At 42.9% G+C, this 23426-nt stretch overlaps 1 protein-coding gene across 2 annotated transcripts in view; it reads left to right on the top strand.

Annotated features, from left to right (window-relative positions):
* Nucleotides 1-23093, top strand: part of LOC120056676 (LHFPL tetraspan subfamily member 6 protein) — a 55544-nt gene extending 32451 nt beyond the window's left edge. Inside the window, exons 3-4 of one of the 2 annotated variants that reach the window (XM_039004883.1) lie at nucleotides 21880-21978; nucleotides 22201-23093. In XM_039004883.1, coding sequence (XP_038860811.1) covers nucleotides 21880-21978; nucleotides 22201-22319 — 218 coding nt within the window. In that variant the 3' untranslated portion in view covers nucleotides 22320-23093. The remainder of the gene's footprint in view (nucleotides 1-21879; nucleotides 21979-22200) is intronic. The other variant, XM_039004884.1, reaches the window with a different exon arrangement.
* The last annotated feature ends 333 nt before the right edge of the window (nucleotides 23094-23426 follow it).

Raw genomic sequence — 23426 nt, 5'->3', positions numbered from 1 at the left:
CAGCTCGCGTGTTGGAGCTCAAGTATGTCCAGATGTGGTGTTTCTATAGGTACTAGTGGTGAATTAAAACATTGTCCCCTATCATATTCCTGTACCAGAGATCCTGGCTGTAAGGATCCTTCATGTCTAGTATGGGTAACTCTATCTGCTGCTCAGTGCTCACTGGAGACGTACTGTAAACTGAGTTTACAAAACATTAAGAACACCTTCCTAATATTGATTTGCACCCATTTTTGCCCTCAGAACAGCCTCAATTAGTCGAGGCATGGACTCTACAAGGTGTCGAAATCGTTCCACAGGGATGTTGGCCCATCTTAATTGTGTCAAGGCTTAAAAATCCTTCTTTAACCTGTCTCTTCCTCTTCATTTACACTGACTGAAGTGGATTTAACAAGTGACATCAATAAGGGATCATTGCTTTCATCATAGCTTTTGCCTGGATTCACCTGGTCAGTCTATGAAAGAACAGGTGTTCATAATGTTTTGTACACTCAGTGTATACAGACTTCACAGAGAGACATACACAGAAAGACATACAAAGATGTCAGAAAGACTGTGTTCTGTTCACGGAGGCCGTCAACATCGGTCTGGGGAATCTCTTTAAGGCTCAAGTCTACTTTACAGCTGAGTTCTATTTGTATCATGTTTCTGTTTCTGAGAGGAAAGCTTTATTTCTTCTGCGAAATCATTTTAATCACAGCATTTTTGTGGTGGGCTACTTTATGCTTCTCTCTCGCACACTCACCTCATTATGCAGGCATAGCTACAGTACTGTCTATATTTACCGAAATATACACAGAAGGTGCTTACACTCAATTTCAGGGGGAGGCAGTTGGTGGATTATGTAAAATCCTGACTTGGTTTAAAACTGCAAAGCAGCAGTGAATTTATCACAATCTTTTTCCTCACTATCCTTACTCTACATGGCAGCAATGTCGGGATTTTTAAGATCGAAGCAGGGAAGATTGTGACACCCAAGTCGTGACTAACATAAATGCACTTTCACTACGTTTTATTATCAAGACTGTTCTTTAAAGGGATAGTGGTCTGTTTTTTTTCTTCAATCAAGCCCTTTTTTCTATTTACCCAGAGTAAGATGAACTTATGGATGTCATTTTTATGGCTCAGCATGCAGTTTAATAGAAGTTGAAGGTAGTTTCTGAAGCCATCGCTAATTATCATTATTGCAATGGCTGGAAGTCTCCAGGAACAGCTAGCCTGCTATCCCTTTAATAATTCCAGAATAGAGGTATTCTACCACTTCATTTTATAGTTTGAATTCACCACGTTTTAAAGCAATTGATGGCCCTCTGTGAAATGCGATGCACTGCAAAGCCATATGTTGAGTTAGCTAAAGCCACTTGAGCATAGTGCAAAGTCTATGGATGAGAGGATCATCATGGACCAAGTGGCTGGTTGGTAAGGGCCACGGCACGGGGGAAGAAACCGTTCAGGTGGTGGGAGGTTTTTGTTGTGATTGACCTGAACCGTTTGCCAAGGGGTAGTCTTTGGAAGAGGGTTTGGAAGGGCCGGTGATGATCTTTCCTGCACACGTCCTTGCCCTGAAGTTGTGCAGGACCTCGATGGAGGGCATGTGGCAGTCAAGGACCCTCCCAGCAGACCAGATAATACGTTGCAGTGATCAAGGGGGTGAGGATGGACACAAAACAACACCATGCATTCACCAAACACTGCACTGAGGGAAACATATTTGTTTTATAGTAATTGTCTGATTGGGATCTACAATTTTCTACCAATTAGAGAATCCCAAATGATTTCAATTTGGCATTGGAAGTTTTATTGAATACAGTCAATAATACAAGAGTCAAATCACATAGGGTGTCTCATCAGATATCAACAAGCTAGAGCCATCTGTGGAAAGAGCAAAAGTAGAACAAAGATATAAGGGCAAACCGATAATACGTGTATCATTCAACATAAGGTGACAACTAAAACAATGACATGAGCTCTGTCCCAATTCATCTCTGCTCAACTCCTCACTTCATCTCTACTCGCATCCTTCTCAAAACCCATCGGAGGAGGTCTGAGGCGAGGAACCCTGGGTCGTCTCCTCCAATGGGGTTTTAGAAGGAGGCGCGATGGTCAGTCCTTGCATCCATAGCTCTTGTCTATGAATTTGAGAATGGTTACATTTCTCCAGCCTCATCCCTAGTTTTTTACCAAAACGGGTGGGAATGGCAATGTTTTTGTTTCAACTGCTGATTTCTGCTTTAAAAAACACATAAATGAGCATACAAGTATGTTTAAAACCGCTACAGGATCGGTGTACCCCCCGCGGGACGGTTGAGCTAACATAGGCTAATGTGATTAGCATGAGGTTGTAAGAAACCAAAAAAATTCTCAGGACATATATCTGATATGGGCAGAAAGCTTAAATTCTTGTTAATCTAACTGCACTGTCCAATTTACAGTAGCTATTACAGTGAAAGAATACCATGCTATTGTTTGAGGAGAGTGCACAATTATGAACTTGAAAATGTATAAATAAACATATTAGGCACCTTTGGGCAGTCTTGATACAACATTTTGAACAGATATGCAATGGTTCATTGGATCAGTGTTAAACTTTGCACATACACTGCTGACATCTAGTGGCCAAAATCAAAATTTCACCTGGGCTGGAATAATACATTATGGCCTTTCTCTTGCATTTCAAAGATGGTACAAAAAAAAAACGGTTTGGTTTTTCTTTGTATTATCTTTTACCAAATCTAATGTGTTATATTCTCTTACATTCCTTTCACATTTCCACAAACTTCAAAGTGTTTCCTTTCAAATAGTATCAAGAATATGCATATCCTTGCTTCAGGTCCTGAGCTACAGGCAGTTAGATTTGGGTATGTAATTTATACATGACTGTTGGGAGTGCGGTACCATACCTTTAGATCCCAGGTGAAGCAGAGCTGACACGAAGTTGTGGCAGATGTCTTGACCACCCTCCGACTGTTCTCTAGACAGAGGTAGTGATGGAAGGTGTCCCAGGCACTGTTTGTGGCCACGTCACCTCCCTCAGAACCAGTCAAGATCTCCAGGTTCTTACAGTGGAGCATCAGCATAATCTATAGAGAGGGCAAAACAATACAGGAGATGGAATTAGATTTAGCATGGAATCGAAGTCCCAAATTGTACAATCCATTAACATTGGTAAAAAGATCAACAAAAGAAGGGTACGGGAGTTTGAGGAAGGTGGAGCGATACATATGTGCCGAGTTGTGTAAGGCATAAGATGACTTGGTGACTCACTGGTCCAAACTTCAGATCCTCTGTCTCATTGGTGTAGTGGTCCAGGGCGATGAAGTAGAAGCCCGACTCCACCTGGTCAAACGTGTTCTCTACACACACTGACCTGTCTCCTGAGAACAGCTGGAGTGAAAGAGAGAGAGGAAAATAAGAGGTCGGGAAATGTCGCAGACAGAGTTCAATGAGAGTTCAAACGTTTTAACATCTTTAATGTTGCATTCAAGGCAACAGTCCATTTTAAAACAGCTGTGGCTGTCTATCAATCATGCTAATCATTTAGCCAAGTAAGTGATAACACACTGTGGGACTGAGCTGCAGGGCAATTACATGTTAATTGAGTGATCCCTGTACTTTAAAATGTATGTCAAACAAAAACTATGATTTCAAAGTGTAACAAACCATACAACTCTATGCACTGTTAACAACTTGCAATTATTGGTTTGTTTGACATACATTTTAAAGTGGAAAAACCTGAGTCTCAGCATCACTGTTTCCGTGGAATTGCCCTGTCAAATCCACGCCACTTGTCAGTCAACAAGGCTCAGTATTAAACAGCCTGCTGTAATTTCATGCCCAACCTACCTTGTGGAGAGCTTCATCCCTTACCTTCATTCCACATATTGTTTAGCAATGACTATCCTATACATTCAGTGTAGAACCATACTCTGCATAGAACCATCTTTCTAACCAATAGACAGCAGCTGGTCATCATCATCATCTATACATGACTAATGTCCTATATACAATGCCTTCATACACCGTCAAAGTAATTAGAGGAACTCTCAGTACCACTAATGATTAAATTATGAAGGTGATTGGTGAGTTGCGTGGTTACCTGCAGGAAGTCCCCAGAGTGCTGTGCATAGAGGAGGGCCAATGTAACCTACTTGGAACATAATGGACTCCTGTATCTCCTATCTCTGTCAGCTAAGCAGAGAAAAACGTCACTACCACATTAGTGACACTGGACCTGGATGGAGAGATACAATGGTTTGACTTCATTTATTGTAACTGCACAAAAACTGACAGACTAAAAGTTATCAAATCTTTATTTGGTTTGGCACTTGACCTCTCTTGGCTCCCCCTCCTCAATCACTGACCTCTTCCCAAGTGAGGGTCTTCCCTGTCTGTTCTCACCCTTCCACCACACTGGTCTTCCAAGTCCTCCTCCTCAACTTTTATTTATTTAACTAGGCAAGTCAGTTAAGAACACATTCTTATTTGCAATGATGGCCTACCCTGGGCAACGTTGGGCCAATTATGCACAGCCCTATGGGACTCCAAATCACAGCCAGATGTGATTCAGCCTGGATTTGAACTAGGGACTGTAGTGACTGATACCTCTTGGACTGAGATGCAGTGCCTTAGACCGCTGCGCCACTCGGGAGCCCTAGACTTAGCTACAATGCTTTTAGTTAAACCAGAGACGGTATGAAAACAAAACCACCTTGGCTTTGGTTAAACCTTAACTAGTTAGCTAACGTTAGTTAGCTTCCTAGCTAACTGACGTTTAACCTAGCTTGCCTCATCAATTGCTTTCTTTAAGAACAGAAGACCAAATAGCTATCTACTTAAATTTCAATTTTGTAATCCTAGTTGGTTAACTAGCTAGTTCGTTGTTTAGCTAGTTTCTCTACTGAAAACAAGCAAACTTACCTCTTTGTCAGCCATCATTCACCTTTCACCATCCCCATTCATCTGTGATAAAAAATCAGTCAAGCCGGATTGGTCCAAAACCTGACCAATTGCGTTTCAGTAGACTGCTACAGGCTATGTTAATTGGCTAGAATTTTCCCCTGATATAGAATTATAGTAAGCAGTTGAGAGCAAAATGGATTTTGGAGAGCAAATTGGAAAATTGGTGTGAGAGGGAGAGGATACTTTGTTTGGGGACGTGGTGTATTCGTGAGAGTTCAGCAATTTCTGAGTCTTGACAAAACACAAAAATCGCTCCTCTCAAATGAATTTACTACATGCAGCAATGCAGTTCTGCTCACTCAAAGTCCCACTCGCAAGCTCTGAAGTTTAATTAGCGTGCACAACGCTGACCTGCGCTCGCTGGACCATCCTTTGCTTGCTCTACCACATTTCTTCTCTCTCAACTCAAGTATTTGCTCTGGCAATGATGTTACATCTTGCTCACATGCGCCATCTCGCTTCCGTTGGATTTTTTTTATCGTATTTGACTCCATACACTTGCGCTAGTCTTACTGTATTTGGAAAAAAGTACACTTGAGGTGCAGTATGCCCTTGCTCTTTAAGGAATGACTTTGCATTTTCTCTCTCGTTGTGGAGGGCGTGGACCTGGCCTGTTTATTGAGGAATCCAGAAACGTTAGATTTTTTTTTGAAGTGCATCAGGTTGAAATAAAATAAACTTTGACAACCCTAAGGTGTCGCCTCTCCCTTAATAGTATTTGTTTTAATGCAGCCATCTGCAGCAGCTTGTATACATGAGCCAGGATTTCACCGGCGTCTGGTAATGAATAATGAGCAGAGAACGGTAGCAGGACACAAGACTCCCTAGCATGTTAAAAGGAGTCATATTAAAAAGTAACAGAGAACTAAACACGAAAGGGATTGGAGCCAGTATGACTGACACTACTTCAACTTTTGTTTTTACACTTTGTGTCTTTGGCTGATTGAGTTAGCCCAGTGGTATTCAGCAAGGACCCCATTTTTTTCCGCCAGAATTTCTGGGGACCCCATTTTTCCCCCGCAATATTTTCTCACACCCCCACCCCAAAACTAATGACACAACCTCAAAAATTGAGAATTTCACATTTTTACATCAACAGATAAACTTCAATCCATTCCATTTTCAAAATGAAAAGAAAACAAATACATTTACTCTAACATTTTATTTTTCAAAATGAACTTTCACAAAAACGTTTGTATATTGTCCCATACAATAATCTGTACTCTTATTTTTTTGTTTCAAAAAAAGCCTCAGCTTGTCATAGAAATTTGATGGATGATGTTTGTCCATTGCCAAAGAAGGCAAAGGCTATAAAAAGGGTAGAAGAAGAGATGTTTTTCTGTTACCGCTTTGACCGGAGGCTCTACATTCACTCCAATATAGAAATGGGTAAAACAATCACTTCAACATCACAAAGACAATGAATTGTAGGTGTGCACTAGAATTCCACACTTGACCTTTTCAGCAGAAAGACTTTTCTGTTGTGACGTGAGCAACCAGGTGTGGAGTTGAGGCCTCACCTATCTAATCTAAAGGGTGTGTGTTCTGCTCTGTGACTGGAACAAATTGTGTTTTTGCGGCTGACAATAGATCTCCCTCCCTCATCCCCCCCCCCTCCCTCTCCCAATGGGGTGAGGTCACCAGGTTCTGAGACAATAGCAAGGTAGGAAGTGAGCTGTTTTGACTGTTCCAGGTCAGCATGAGGTTAAGGGTAACAGTGAAGGGTTGCTGCAGCTCCTCTGTGCCCTCCGAATTGTAATGACTTCATGCCCTGTTGGGCAGTTCAGTTAGCACAAACACTAAGGTTATCGCAGGTGAGCCATCTGAAGTGAGCCGCATTAACAATATGTTGTTCTTGTGAATTCCGAGAGAACACTATTATGTTGTTCTTGTGAAAGTCACCTCAGTTCTGCTGAATGTATAGAATGTCACTAATCAAAACAGGCTGGAATTGGAATCCCCAAAGGGAGTTGCTAAGCAGTTAAAATACACTAATAATGTCACTGTGTATCTTATTCCATTAAGACAAGGTCCTCTTCCTGTATCCAAAAATAGCACTTGGCAGCTTCATAAAAGGGCAACATCAGAGCAGCTATGACGGCATATCAGTTCTGTATTTAAGCTGATTCATACAGTAAGCAGATGGCTGTCAGAGAAATGTTATAGCGGAACTACAGTAGTGCCGTTAGGGGGCCTCGGGGTTCTGTGTGAGCAATATTGTGCACTTGTTCTGTAATAATTTTGTCAAGATTCGCTTAAGCAGCTGCATGATCTATTTCAGGGAAGCAAAGTCTTCAAAGTGGTTCCATTGGCACTGGCATACCTGACAGATCTTATCTGTTACAGCCTGATAAATTGCCAGTAAAGTTGAGGATTTTGTATGCATTTGGCATATTCATATCAGGTCGAGGAAATAATGAAAAAGGTTCTCCTTTTGAAGATTATTTCCTAACAAATTTGGAGCACTATCCTTTTCCAACCATTATGAACTCAGCAAAAAACGAAACGTCCTCTCACTGTCAACTGCATTTATTTTCAGCAAACTTAACGTGTAAATATTTGTATGAACATAACAAGATTCTACAACTGAGACATAAACTGAACAAGTTCCACAGACATGTGACTAACAGAAATTGAATAATGTGTCCCTGAACAAAGGGGGTTCAAAATCAGAAGTAACAGTCAGTATCTGGTGTGGCCACCAGCTGCATTAAGTACTGCAGTGCATCTCCTCCTCATGGACTGCACCAGATTTGCCAGTTCTTGCTGTAAGATGTTACCCCACTCTTCCACCAAGGCACCTGCAAGTTCCCGGAAATTTCGGGGGGGAATGGCCATAAACCTCACTCTCCGATCCAACAGCTCCCAGACATGCTCATTGGGATTGCGATCAGGGCTCTTCGCTGGCCGTGGCACAACACTGACATTCCTGTCTTACAGGAAATCACGCACAGAACGAGCAGTATGGATGGTGGCATTGTCATGCTGGAAGGTCATGTCAGGATGAGCCTGCAGGAAGGGTACCACATGAGAGAGGAGGATGTCTTCCCTGTAATGCACAGTGTTCAGATTGCCTCCAATGACAACAAGCTCAGTCCGATGATGCTGTGACACACCGCCCCAGATCATGACGGACCCTCCACCACCAAATCGATCCCGCTCCAGAGTACAGGCCTCGGTGTAACGCTCATTCCTTCGACTATAAACGCGAATCCGACCATCACCCCTGTTGAGACAAAAACCACGACTCGTCAGTGAAGAGCACTTGTCTGGTCCAGCCAGTCCTGTCTGGGCAGTCCTGTCTGGTCCAACCAGTCCTGTCTGGGTTTGTGCCCATAGGCGACATTATTGCCAGTGATGTCTGGTGAGGACCTGCCTTACAACAGTCCAGCCTCTCTCAGCCTATGGTGGACAGTCTGAGCACTGATGGAGGGATTGTGCGTTCCTGGTGTAACTCGGGCAGTTGTTGTTGCCATCCTCTACCTGTCCCGCAGGTGTGATGTTCGGATGTAGCGATCCTGTGCAGGTGTTGTTACACGTGGTCTGCCACTGCGAGGACAATCAGTTGTCCGTCCTGTCTCCCTGTAGCGCTGTCTTAGGCGTCTCACAGTACGGACATTGCAATTCATTGCCCTGGCCACGTCTGCATTCCTAAGGCATGTTCACGCAGATGAGCAGGGACCCTGGGCATCTTTCTTTTGGTGTTTTTCAGAGTCAGTAGAAAGGCCTCTGTAGTGTCCTAAGTTTTCATAACTGTGACCTTAATTGCCTACCGTCTGTAAGCTGTTAGTGTCTTAACGACAGTTCCACAGGTGCGTGTTCATTAATTGTTTATGGTTCATTGAACAAGCATGGGAAACAGTGTTTAAACCCTTTACAATTCATTCCTGTGAAGTTATTTGGATTTTTACGAATTATCTTTGAAAGACAGGGCCCTGAAAAAGAGACGTTTCTATTTTTGCCGAGTTTAGAATCCATTTTGCTTTTGATGTTCAGCTAAACTATTTTTCCCCCGACAGAATTGTGGGGGTTGTGTTTTCCTTCCCTACTTTCCAAGCCCTTGGCCCAACCTCATTCCATGTCTCCCCATGGTCTCTTCTAGAGTGAAAGGAAGGTCGTGGGAAACACTATAATACACTCGTTGCTGCAGGCAATGCCAATAGACAATGACAATTGACCTTTTAATTAGTATTTTAGAAAGTCTTCAAAAATGAATCAGACAACGATAGATTGGTTGTGGGAAATGTACTTTTGCAGCGATGTAGCAAAGCTGAAATGTGTCAGACACTGAGGATGGAAAAGTCTTACCATAATCACAGTAAGTTAGCCCAACTATTATAATCCTTATCCCTCTAGCTAATTTCCTCATTGTTCTCCCCCACATGCTCTCAAAGGCATATCCTTGGTTTGTTATTATCGTTCACATTGCTGAGCTTAATGCAAACACTGTATCATTCCCTTATCTTTGAGAGGGCTAAAGAAAAATGTAGAAAGTTGAGTCAGAGTTCATGCTGGATTAAAATATTATCTTGTTAAATGGTGGAAAAGTTAGCTTGTGTCAAGTTATGAATAGTTCAAGTTGTACAGTGTATAGCTGTACAACGTTTGAGTAAAAAAAGAATGATCTTTCCCCACTCTGCATTTCTCACTGCATACCATGCATACAATTAGTCTTGTGAGTGGAGTAGGCCTGTTTGGGTGAGTTTTATGAGAGGAGGGCGGTGTGAAATACGCTTCTACATCTGCTTCTACATGTGAGCAAGACAAATGAGCTGATTGTGGACTATAGGAAAAGGAGGGCCAAACAGGGGCCTGTTTGGGGCTCTTGTGTTGAGTGAGCAGTTTTAAGGTCCTGTCAAGCTAGTCTTCGACAGCAGAGCCTCCTGACGGTGCGGTGCACCACCTGTTTCTGTCGAGACGTCAAGTTCAGTGAACAGTTTTAAGGTTTGGTTGTGCTGTCGAGCGACTCCGACAGAGGGCTGCCGACAGCATGCCACCTGTTCTGTGGTGAGATCAGAGAGCTGTCGGTAGGAACTCTCTCTGGGACACAACAACGGCTCGACGTTTGAATACACTCACTGCAGAGAGGGCAGCTGTTCTAGTGGGTCATCAGGCAGTTCTCCTTCCAAGACTAATATTTTTATTTATTTAACCGTTATTCAACTAGGCAAGTCAGTTAACTAGGCAAGACTATTCTAAGGGGTGCACAGATAATGACTCAACTAAAAGGAATGAACTTGCCGGTCGTGAAAACTGTGAGGATTGGAAGGAAAATCTGTGGTGAAAATCTGGTCAACGTTTCTTCTAAGAGCTAACATAGACATCTTGGAAATCTTATAGAAGTCTGAGAGACAAAATGTTGAAGTGTGTGTGTGCGTGCGTGCTCTCTTAAAGAGTGGTAGAGCTCAGGACTCTGGCTGGAGTTCTTTACTGTAGGATGCATTTCACCATCCTGATTAGTAGGGCGCTGTAGATAAATGTTTACCAAATCACTCAAAAGTCAGTATAATGTTAATTAGGCGTGACTCAATTTTCCCTAAACCTTCACACTATGCAGAAACCATTTAAAGGGACACCACCCCTTTTTAACTTCCTATCATCTCAAGCACCATACCAGTGTCTACATAAGTAAAAACTTAAGTTTTCTATGTTTTGTAGTCCAAAAGATAAGAAAAGGTCCTAAGAAAATGATTGATTAATTAAAATAGTGAAGTGTCCCTTTTTAATATTCTGTGATTGTTATCTGTTCTATTTTGTTCTATTTTTTGCCCTCTTTGTTTTTCCCACTTTGGTTTTGTTATCTGTATTATCTGATGACGTTCACAGACGGACCCTACCTCACTATTGTATCACCTTGTTCCTTTATGGCATCCCTCAGGGCATAATGACCTATAGGTCATGTTCAGGGTGTGGTTTATTCCCAGACAGGCATTTCTCTCCTACTACTCTCTCCTGCTCTCATATACTGCAGTCAGTAGTCTGTGGACATTTCACAAAGCCTTTTAACCCAGATGAAAATGCCTTGAATGATTTGGGATTCGATTAAAGAGTAAAGAATCTAAAATGACACATACTGGATTTTCTGGGGTAGTATTCATAAGAAATGGAGGGAGACACTTAGGCATGTGTGGAATGTCTATAGAAAGGATTTGATGCATACAGACAAAAGGGGCTTAGAGAAAGACACGATGATATAGTGGGCCTGGGCTGGCAGCAAAGTAAGAGGATGATTTGAATACAAGACATTGCAATGTATCTATCTATGCATGTGAGTGGTTTCTACTTGTCAGCTGGCTGAGTTCTATTCGAAAAGTTCTTCAGAGGATTCTTAAATAAAAGACCTCTCCCTAAGCTCCCAATGAATTTGCTTTTCAATAAGAGTAAAACATAAATTCTTCTTCTTTTCAGGTCAGGGTTTCAGAATATTCCGAATAGAAGCCATTCCCATAACGATATTCTTAGTTAGATATAGCCCACTGCTGGTGGCACTGCAGTCATGCTTTCATCTGTAACTTCTTACAACCTCCCGAAAGTAACAGACAGACAGTCAAAGACAAACAGCATACCACCATGCAGACTATCTGTGGTGTTTCTGTATTTGACTCCAGGTTATAAACCCAGACCGCAGTGTCTGAGTGCATCCCAAATGGCACTGGGTGCATCCCAAATGGCAATACTTTTAAACCAGAGTACTATGGGCCCTGATCAAAAGTGGTGCACTATATAAGGAATAGGGTGCTATTTGGGACACAGCCCCAAGTCCTCCTGCCACATGCTCCAGTTGCTTGGACCTCCACTATCATCTCACCCACATCCTCACAACATCACACCTCCAAATCAACACATTCAGTCTGGTTTAGCTACTACCATCACCGTTAAAAAAATACACAGTCAGTTAGAGGGACGTTTACTGCACATAAAGTGAGATACAAGTGGTGTCCAACTTTTCACACAGTTTGAAAAGGAAGTAGCTATAGCATTTCACAAAAACAATCCTGACACCTTTCATGTGGTAAAGCAATCAGCTACAGCTGGCAGGATCATGCGCAGTGCCTTCAGTTCAGTGCCTTCAGTTCAGTGCCTTCAGTTCAGTGCCTTCAGTTCAGTGCCTTCAGTTCAGTGCCTTCAGTTCAGTGCCTTCAGAAAGTATCCACATCACTTGACTTATTTCCACATTTTGTTGTGTTACAACCTGAATTTAAAATGGATTCAATTGAGATTTCTTTGTCACTCGCCTACACACACCATAGTGGAATAATGTTTTAGGATTTTTTAAAAACAAAGTATTTAAAAATGAAAAGCTGAAATGTCTTGAGTCTATTAGTATTCAACCCCTTTGTTATGGCAAGCCTAAATACGTTCAGGAGTAACAATTTGCGTAACAAGTCACATAATAAGGTGCATGGACTCACTCTGTGTGCAATAATAGTGCTTAACATAATTTTTGAATAACTACCTCATCTCTGTACCTCACACAGAATTATCTGTAAAGTCGAACAGTGAATTTCCAACAGATTCAACCACAAAGACCAGGGACGTTTTCCGATGTCTCGCAAAGAAGGACACCTATTTGTAGATTTTTTTTTTTTTAAATATAAAAAAACAGACATTGAATATCCCTTTGAGCATGGTTGTCACGCCCTGACCTTAGTTTTCTATGTTTTATGTATTATTTTGGTTAGGTCAGGGTGTGAGGAGGGTGGGTATGCTTGTTTGTCCTGTCTAGGGTTTTTTGTATATCATGGGGTGTTTGTTAGTCTAGGTTTATTATAGGTCTATGGTGGCCTGAATTGGTTACCAATCAGAGACAGCTGTTTATCGTTGTCTCTGATTGGGGATCCTATTTAGGTTGCCATCCTATTTTGGTTTTGTGTGTTATTGTCTATGTGTAGTTGCATGTCAGCACTCGTTATATTAGCTTCACGTTCGTTTTGTTGTTTTGTATAGTTTGTTCAGTATTCTTCGTTAAATAAAGAAGAATGTATTCAAATCACGCTGCGCCTTGGTCTCTTCACTACGACGAACATGACAGAATAACCCACCAAACCAGGACCAAGCAGCGTGAAAAGGAGGAAAAGCGCTTAATGGGGAAATGGACCTGGGAGGAGATATTAGATGGGTGCAGGACCCTGGACGCAGCCGGGGGAGTATCGCCGTCCTAAGGAGGAGATAGAGGCAGCGAAAGCGGAACGGCGATACTACGAGGAGAAATACCGGAGAATAGAGGAACGGCAACGATATGAGGGTACACGGCTAGCACGGAAGCCCGAGAGGCAGCCCCAATAAAAAATGTTGGGGGGGCACAAGAGGAGATTGGCTGAGTCAGGTAGGAGACCTGTGCCAACTCCTCGTGCTTACCGTGGGGAGCGTGTAACTGGTCAGGCACCGTGTTATGCAGAGATGCGCACGGTGTCTCCAGTTCGCATTCTTAGCCCGGTGCGCTCTATTGCAGCTCCTCGCATTTGCCGGGCTAGAATGGGCATTCAGCCAGGGCATATTGAGCCAGCTCTATGTTCTGGATCTCCAATGCGTCTCCACAGTCCAGTGTATCCTGTTCCTCCTCCCCGCACTCGCCCTGAGGTGCGTGTCCTCAGCCCGGTACCACCAGTTCCGGCACCACGCACCAGGCCTCCAGTGCGCCTCCAGGGTCCAGTACGCCCTGTTCCTGCTCCTCGCACTCGCCCTGAGGTGCGTTTCCTCAGCCCGGTACCACCAGTTCCGGCACCACGCACCAGGCCTACAGTACGCCTCGGCAGTCCAGAGCGTCCGGCGACAGTACCCAGTCCAGAGCGTCCGGCAACAGTACCCAGTCCAGAGCATCCGGCAACAGTACCCAGTCCAGAGCGTCCGGCAACAGTTCACAGACCGGAACCTCCAACGACGGGCCACAGTCCGGAACCTCCAACGACGGGCCACAGTCCGGAACCTCCAACGACGGGCCACAGTCCGGAACCTCCAACGACGATCCCCAGTCCGGAGCCTCCAGCGACGATCCCCAGTCCGGAGCCTCCAGCGACGGTCCCCAGTCCGGAGCCTCCAGCGACGGTCCCCAGCCCGGGGTCTCCAGCGACGGTCCCCAGCCCGGCGTCTCCGGCGATGAGCCACAGTCCAGATTTGAGCCACAGTCCAGATTTGGGTATGTCATTTTAGGCGAAAATTGGGAAAAAAGGGGGCTATCCCTAAGAATTAAGAACTATTTCTTATTTACAAGGACAGCCTACTCCTTCCTCCCCGCTGGGGGATTGAACCCCTGTCTCCTAAGTGCCTGCAATATGGAAGACTATCAAATGCTTCTCAAAGATGCCCTCTGGTGGTTATGCCAGAGATACTGTCTATAATGATGTGATGGTCTTGTATCCGCCCTAACAATGGGAGTTGTTGTCCCAAAGGCGAGAAGGCAGGCAGTCTGCCTATTAATCTGCTTATCGGTCTGCTTATTGTGGACAGATTTTGATTGGAGTAAACGCTCTCGCTTCGCCTCTTCCTCTCTGGTTATGCTGTCAGGTGGGAGAGTGTGTGCGGGGACACTCGCAGTCGCTAGCTAGTAAGATAGTAGTCTTTTGAGGCGAGTGGATACTGTACTGGACATCATCACACCGGAGAGGTAAGTTTCTTTGTCTGTTGAAACTGTGTCGGTGCGCAAAAGGTTTAATAACATTAGCCAGCTACTTAGTGAGCCAGGTAACGTGAGCAATTAACTTTCTTACGCCTCATATCCACCAGATGCATCAAACTCTTTGCGTTCCGGCGGAAGTCATTGTCAGTGGAGCAGTCCGCAAAGCTATGTTAGGGGTGCCGCACTAGGCTGCGTTGCGTTCTGTGTACCGCATGTGTTCAATACTTTCAACTTGTGCATTGCTTTGCTTTACAATGGGGTGGTAAAAAGGGAAGTACACACACTCCAACTAGCTAGTTTTTAGCAAGTTAAAAAGCGAAGCACATGTTGGACAAGTTTGGAAAATGCGGGCTAGACATCAAACAAAACGCATATGCATCTGGTGGACATCGGGCATTACGCCTTGATCTCACGGACAGCGTCATTGAGTTTTGATTCACCAGAAGTACATTTATTTCCAATAGAACATTGCGTTGCAATGCTGCAGGTAGCCTAGTGGTTAGAGCGTTGGACTAGTAACCGAAAGTTTGCAAGATCGAGTCCCCGAGCTGACAAGGTAAAAATATGCCGTTCTGCCCCTGAACAAGGCAGTTAACCCACTGTTCCTAGGCCGTCATTGAAAATAAGAATTTGTTCTTAACTGACTTGCCTAGTTAAATAAAGGCTAACATTGTTTTGTTTTTTAAAGAGGCAGTTGCAATGCGTTCTGTGTTCTGTGTGGTGCATACGTTGGATTTAGCCAATGTATGCATCAAATTGTATGTGTAGACTTGACAGAAATAGTAGCAAAAGGTGAATGTTGAACTTTTGTTGCACACATAGCCAGATGATGCTGCATATGATTTTGAGCAGTGACGCTGTAGGTGTGATCGAGGCATAAGTTTCGCTTTATTCGTGTCTTAGCTAGCTAACATTGAAAATAGGCACTAGTTGGTTACTAGTCCAACGCTCTAACCACTAGGCTACCTGCCGCCCCGTGCAATTCACTATCTACAAACAAACACCCTTTGATTTTGTATTTGTAAATCGAGGGCCTTAAGTAAAATGACTGCCATAAAGATTTGCACATAGGAGAGACATGCGCAAACATGACAGATTTGACAAACCTGCAACTCCATATTTGGAAGCGCCTAGGTCACCAGACTTTTGGCAGGGATTTAACGACAAGAATAAGACTAGAAGTTCTCAGGTGTAGACAAGAAGTTCTCACACATAGAAAACAAGTTCTCACGGTAGAAAGCGATGTGTAGTCGTAGAAAAAATGTTTGTACCCATAGAAAGCGATTTCTATAAACTGCTGGCAGCCTCTCGTTTGGCCATTTTGATGCCTGCCTTTCAAGGCTGCATAAATTATAGTATTGTAACCATAATATGTTAACCATATATGTACCCATACTATGTCCAACGTAAATAATCAAAACCATATCCCTAGATTACTCTATATTTGCAACACTATTGCGGTGTACACCCGTTCATCACCCAAATAGTTGAATTAGCTGGCCAGTGTGATAGCACCACTAAATGTGAAGGATATGTCATACATTGTAAGTGATTATAATCCATCCGCTGTCTCATGTTGCACAGACAATGAGCATTAAGGAGACATAAGTATTCCTGAGGCCTCTAACCATTTCCCCAGGAGAGGCATGCAAAAGGTAGAGGGGAGGTGTAGGACATGGGATCAGACTTTGTAACTGTATTGCTTCAGTCCCTCTCCTCGCCCCAACCTGGGCTTGAACCAGGGACCCTCTACACACATCGACAAGTCACCCTCAAAGCATCGTTACCCATTGCGCAACAAAATCCACAGCCCTTGCAGAGCAAGGGAAACACCTACTTCATTGAAACGCTATTAGCGCACACCGCTAACTAACTAGCCATTTCACACCGGTTACACTCAACCCCTTGTTTCCGCACCAACCAGTGATCCTGGTCAACAGCATCAATGGGGTCAACTTTTTCTCTACGACTACAAATCGCTTTATATGCGTGCTAACTTTTTTAAACGCGTGATAACTGTTTTCTACGACTACAAATCGCTTTCTACCATGAGTACCTTTTTTTACTTATGAGAAATACTTGTCTTATTTTTGTCGTCGAATCCCTGACAAAAGTACGGTGACCTAAACTCTTTCAAATATGGAGTTGCAGGTTTGCCATATCTGTCATGTTTGCGCATATCTCTCCTATGTGCATATCTTTATGGCAGTCATTTTACTTAAGGCCCTCGATTTACAAATCAAAATGTGTTTGTTTGTGGATAGTGAACTGCATTTGTGGATAGCGATTTACATTTGTGGAAAGTGATTTACATTTGTGGATTGGTGATTTACATTTGCGAATACATTTGGCATGATATTGATCCCGTATATTATGGCCTTTCTCTTGCATTTCAAAGATGATAAAAAAAATTATAAAAAAATAGAAAACGCATGTTTATTTCTTTGTATTATCTTTTACCAGATCTAATGTGTTATATTCTCCTACATTAATCTCACATTTCCACAAACTTCAAAGTGTTTCCTTTAAAATGGTATCAATAATATGCATATCCTTGCTTCAGGTCCTGAGCTACAGGCAGTTAGATTTGGGTGTCATTTTAGGCGAAAATGGGGAAAAAGGGTCCGATCCCATTGGTTGTAACTGTCAATTGGGTAATTGCCTGGTCTTCGTAGGGGCCAAGAACTTAAATGTACCTGTTTGAGGTCCTGTTAGACAGATTCAACTTGGTTTCTCAAGGGGAGGGTGTGCGGTCTTGCCCTCTACTTGTGTCCATTCAGATAGGACAGGTTTAGCCTGATAAAGAGGCTATTTCTTTTGGGCCATTGGCCGTCTACTTGTATATTTTGTATGATATACACACGGGAAACTGTTAAGCGTGAAAAACCCAGCAGTGTTGCAGTTCTTGACACAAACAGGTGCGACTGGCACCTACTACAATACCCCATTAAATATATTGTCTTACCCATTCACCCTGAATGACACAATCCATGTCTCAGGCTTAAAAATCATTCTTTAACATGTCTCGTCCCATTCATCTACACTGATTTGAAGTGGATTTAACAAGTGACATCAATAAGGGATCATAGCTTTCACCTGGTCAGTCTGTCATGGAAAGAGCAGGTGTTCTTAATGTTTTATACGCTCAGTGTAAATCTACACCGAGCATGTCAACATGCCTTGCCTTCTGCTGACAATTACGTAATCAAAATGTGTTGTAGCCAAAATAATGTAAAGGGCTGTCTGGTAGCCTCAATAAATAGACAAAGATTTGTAGTCGAAGAAGTCATTGCACTACTATATGTACATATGTACCTCAATTTCCTTGTACCCCTGCACATTGACTTGATACTGGTACCCCGTGTATATAGTCAAGCTGTCATTGCTCATTGTGTATTTATTCCTCGTGTTACATTTTTTCCCATTCTATTTTTTTTTACTTGACTTGAGACTTGACTTGAAAAACTTGTCTTGACTTGACTTGCTCTTAGAATGCATGACTTGGACTTGACTCAACCCATTCTACTTGGGACTCAACTTGAGACTCGGAGCTTGTGATCTGAGACTTGCTTGTGACTTGAATAATAGTGAACTGGTCCCACCTCTGCTACAGACCATCAGTAACATTTCTACCTTCTTAACCCTAGCTGTAACCGTAAACCTTACCCTAACCCTAAACTTAACCCTAGCCCTAACCTTAACCCTTACCATAACCCTGATCTTACATATTGTGTCAATGTATTGATTTCCCAGTCACAGAGATGTGGATGTAGGAGAGAATTGATTTTTAGAGACCAATGGTACCTGGTAAAACGTATTACTACCTGACTTTTCTCTGTCTGTATTTTCTTCCCTGCAGGTACCACCAGTCTTCTCAGTAGGGTTAGGGCTACCCTGCCCTCCATGAATAGTAACTACCTGAAGTTCACAGCACAAGTCTATAGTTGGAGACAACTGTGTATCTGAATAAAGCATGCATTTTACTTTTGTGGCCTGATTAATTTACCCTCCTCTAAACCTGTTCCACTGTAGCAAACCCCTCGCCAAAGTTATAAATCGAATAAGGACGTGCAGTAGACCTGTTTTTATACTTTTGTTTAATTAAACATTTAATATATTATATATCTTGCGACTCCTCAACCTCCAGGAACCCCACGTAGTGCCCATCAGGAGAGGGGAATTTGCTCCTGATGGAGCTGACAAAACAGCACCACTTGGTTGTCTGGCCCCAGCCTCTATCCTCGCATGGCCCACTCCAGGCACCAGTAGGCAGGCAGAATTGCCTACAAAGAACTAAACAAATTTCTGTCAGGCACAATAGATAGCAAGACATTCATGTTACTCACCAGGTAACAGGTACTGTCTCTCCCGATACCATCATTGTCATTAATAATTGTAATATGTGGGGATGGGAGATTTTCTAAAATGAATGGGTAGGTTTGAATGGGTGAAAATAAAAAGTGACAGTCCTTCCAGTTATGCTACATACTCCACACAAAATGAATCAACATGTCTTTATACAAAGCCATGGGCTTTTCAGAAAGGTATGAGTACATCAGTATGGGAAAGTTTGTTTGGTAGCTAGCTAAATTGTGTCATTACTTTTTCACAATGTAGCTAGCTATTCGTATGGAAATGAATTAATGTAACGTTAAGGTGAGACGTTTGAAGGTAAGACCCAGGTGCAGAAAAGGTCAAAGTAGCAAAAGTTTATTATTTCGAACACAGGCAGGCAAAGGTACAGGATGGCAGGCAGGCTCAGGGTCAGGTCAGGCAGAGGTTGGTAATCCAGAGTAGTGGTTGCAAAGGTACCAGACGGCATGCAGGGTCAGGGCAGGCAGAGGTCGGTAATCCAGAGTAGAGGGCAAAGGTACAGGACAGCAGGCAGGCTCAGGGTTAGGGCAGGCAGAAAAGACAAAACCGGGAAAACTAGAAAAACAGGAAAATAGACAAGGCAGGAGGCAAGGGGGAAAACGCTGGTAGGTTTGAGGAACAAAATGAACTGGCAACAGACAAACAGAGAACACAGGTATAAATACACAGGGGATAATGGGGAAGATGGGCAACACCTGGAGGGGGTGGAGACAATTACAAAGACAGTTGCGTGACAAGTTGCAGATCAGGGCGTGACAAGCTACTAATGCTAGTTAGCTAGACTGGTTCTAGCTAACATTAGCTAACTTATGCGCAGCAAAGGAACTTGTCAAAAAAGTAATGAATTTTATGAAATAACAAACCTGATGGACATCTGTCCTCCCGCTCCCTCTGGTCTGGGCTGCTTACTACAGTTCCTCTTCAGCATTTGGAAGGTGGAAAGTATACCTCTGTCAGTGTGGGGTCCAATGCTGTGGTGGGCGAGGAGGCATGCATGCTCCTCAATTTCTGTTCGCAGTCCCTGCCCTTGTACACACTCCTGACAGCAGAGGCATTCCTCCTCTGTGGCCATCACCGGTCGGAGAGGTAGCTATGGCTATAATGTTACTAGCTAGTTGTTGGTCGCTGGGAAGGGACATACAACTCTGGAGCCTTCTGGCTAACAACAGTTAGCTAGCTAGCTACTTAGCTACAACAGAAGCTAACAGAAACATATTAAATTAAAGCATTCTGATTTGAATTAAATTCTGAATATTGCTAACAATTTAACAAAATATATTTAGTGTCCATGATGTCAGAATATAACGTTATGTAGTTAGCTAATAACTTGTGCCGCTAGCTACTGGTTGCTAACGGTGCCAATTAGTCTAGACAAGAGAACGACGTCACATTCCTCAACATATAATAAATAGATTTCCAATCAAGACATTCTACATTCTCCGGTAACTGAGAATGTATGATCTATAAACCTAATTGTGTCTCTCTTTTCTGTTTCTCCTCCAACAAAATATAATTATTAGCTGTTAGCATTTGCCTTTCCCCATGTAATTAAGCTTTTTAATTTTTTTTAATGGAAAAGACAGCAGAGAAAAGATTTGTTTTAATTACATCAACAACAACTTTCTCGGATATTCAAACGGAAGGCCCTTCTGATATTTTATCCTTTCCTGTGATTCGAGTGTCATTTCTTAAATGTCTCCTGAAGTCTCGCTTATGGCATAATGCTAATATTTCGACCCCCCTTTTTGAAAGAAAACTCGCAAACGGACGTGGCGCCATCGGTTGACCATTTAGGGAATGGAGTTCTCAGCTGAGGTGTCAAATTTTGTTCAATAATATGGGTATTGACGGAAAAAGAGGAAGGGGAAAACTCACTTTAGTTAAGATGCATTGTCCAATCAAAACATATCGTTGCATCTTAGTAAATTCCAAAATGGCACTACATTATTTTTTTACCCCCTTTTTCTCCCCAATTTTGTAATATCCAATTACGATGTTGTCTCATCGCTGCAACACCCCAATCAAGCTTGAGCGAGGCGAAAGTTGAGTCATGCGTCCTCTGAAATATGACCTGCCAAGCCGCACTGCTTCTTAACACCAGCTCGCTTAACCCCGGAAGCCAGCTGCACCAATATATCAGAGGAAACACCGTTCAACTGACAACCGAGGTCAGCTTGCAGGCAACTGGCCTACCACAAGGAGTCGCTAGAGCGTGATGAGCCAAGCAAAGCCCCCTCGAGTCGCTAAAGTCAAACCCTCCCCTAACTCGGACGCTGGCCCAATTGTGCGCAGTCCTATGGTACTCGCAGTCACGGCCGGTTGTGACACCTGGATCGAACCCCAGGCTGTAGTGACGCCGTAACACTGCGATGCAGTGCCTTAGACACTACATTATTTACCATTCATTGCTGTTGGGCAAAACATAATCTGAAACACAGCCAAAATAAACTGCAAATGCATTCAACAAGTTTGTCGAGTCACAAGCTTGATGTAGTCATTGCGTGCTTAGAATATGGGACCAAATGCTAAATTTAATACTATAAGTGAATTAGTCCAAATCCTTATGACACCTTCAAATGAGGGGACTAGATAAATAAAGTGCATTAATTTGTAAATGGTAAAACAGATATGTATGAAAATACCCTCAAATAAAAGGTGACATTCTGTACTGGTTCCTCATATAACACATTTGATCTCAAATCTAAAATGCTGGAGTAAAAGTTTTGCCTTCACTGCCCACATAAATATGTTGGGAAGTGTTCGTAGGCTCTTGATGAAAGTACCATCTCAGGAAATCATGTGACATAGTGGAATGTGTTGTCTTTTTAACTTAAGTGGTTTTGAATAATGCAAGCTGCACTATTCACTGTATGATGGGTTTGTTATGACATAGCTTAGCACATGCTCTCTCTCTCTCTCTCTCTGTACAGCGTTGCTGATTGGGTCGGGGTGTGCACTCTACCCTCTAGGTTGGGACAGTGAGGAAGTCCGACAGACATGCAGCAACAGATCCAACCAGTTTGAGCTTGGTGCGGGTCAAACATCTACACACAGTCACATCCACACAACATCATCATATTCAAGTCACACGTTGATAATCAACAAGTCATTCAATTTGGTCACAGCTCATATTATGCTATGTTAGCTCTGATTTTAATTAACTGTTTGTGTCTGTCTGTCTCTCTGTCTCTCTGTCTGTCTCTGTCTCTGTGTCTGTGTCTGTGTCTGTCTGTCTGTCTGTCTGTATCCAGGTTCTTGTGAGATTGGCTGGGCGTTCTACTGCACAGGAGCAGGGGCAGCAGCAGCCATGATGTTATGTACCTGGATGGCCTGCTTCGCTGGGAAGAGAAAGAAGCAGTACCCATACTGATGGCATCAAGGCAGGGCGGCCATGATGACAACTTGAAACAACACTTGAGACTCAGAGCAAGGGAGAATATCAGGGGGACAGAGTCTGTAGGCTAGCTATGCACTCTGTCATAAGTGAAAAGTAAAAGAGCGGACCACCTTGTGCTGTATTTGATGCTGCAGTAGAAAGCAATACACAACACACGTAATGAGACACTCCATCGTTCTGCAGAGCACTTCAAAGAGTGGAGTCCACATACTTGGTTGTCATTGACAGCAAGAGCAACAACATGTGTTTCCATCTCTCTTTTCTTTTTTCCATGTTTTGTTTGGTTGCTCCTCTATTCCCCCTCCAGTCTGTCGTGTTCCAGTCCCTGTACTACAACTCTTCATCGTAACTGAAGTAATGGCACAACCTGTGGTAAAGAGAAATTACTCTACTTTTGATGTTACTTTGTTATTGTGAGTATTTTATATCCTGTATTTAATTCATATGTTTTGTGCCCCCACGTTGGCTTAGTGTTGCCTTAAATATATAAACCTTTACTGGTAACTTGCAATAATTTTGAACTGTTATCATGTCTATTTACAGTATATCTATAAACAGGGACTTGAAGTCCCTCACCATGTGCATCTGTCAAATATGAATGATGTATGTTTTTGTGTATTATGTTTATTGTATTACGACAACATATTCGCACCTTTTGTACGAAACACTATGTCTAATTTGACTTGGTTTTGTAAATACGTTGTAAATAAATATTGTTACTTTGAAGTCTTAATGAACAAATAAAACGTTCAGCAGTGGAGAAGTTGTAGTTTCACTGTAACGCCACTTTATCTGAACTGAATCACTTGGCATCAGCCAAGTGGTGATGGTGATTCATATGCTTGGTTAATCCTGGTTAAAATGATCTGTCATGTTTATCTTTATTGATGATGGTCTAGCTCTAACAACATTCAGTGGCTGTTATGAGCTCTGTTGGAGTTTAGGCTTTACTGTGAACAGCGGGAAGAGAGGGGAATGAGCCATTCAACAGATGCTGCTGGAGGTAAATCATGAGAAAGGGTTAACACACACCTCTTCACTAGTCCCACAAAGCACGGCTCATGCTCTTTGCAAAACGCC

This window comes from Salvelinus namaycush, chromosome 12 (assembly GCF_016432855.1).
Source record: "Salvelinus namaycush isolate Seneca chromosome 12, SaNama_1.0, whole genome shotgun sequence".
In the NCBI taxonomy this organism is placed as follows: Eukaryota; Metazoa; Chordata; class Actinopteri; order Salmoniformes; family Salmonidae; genus Salvelinus; species Salvelinus namaycush.
This window is presented reverse-complemented; position numbering and strand designations above follow the sequence as displayed.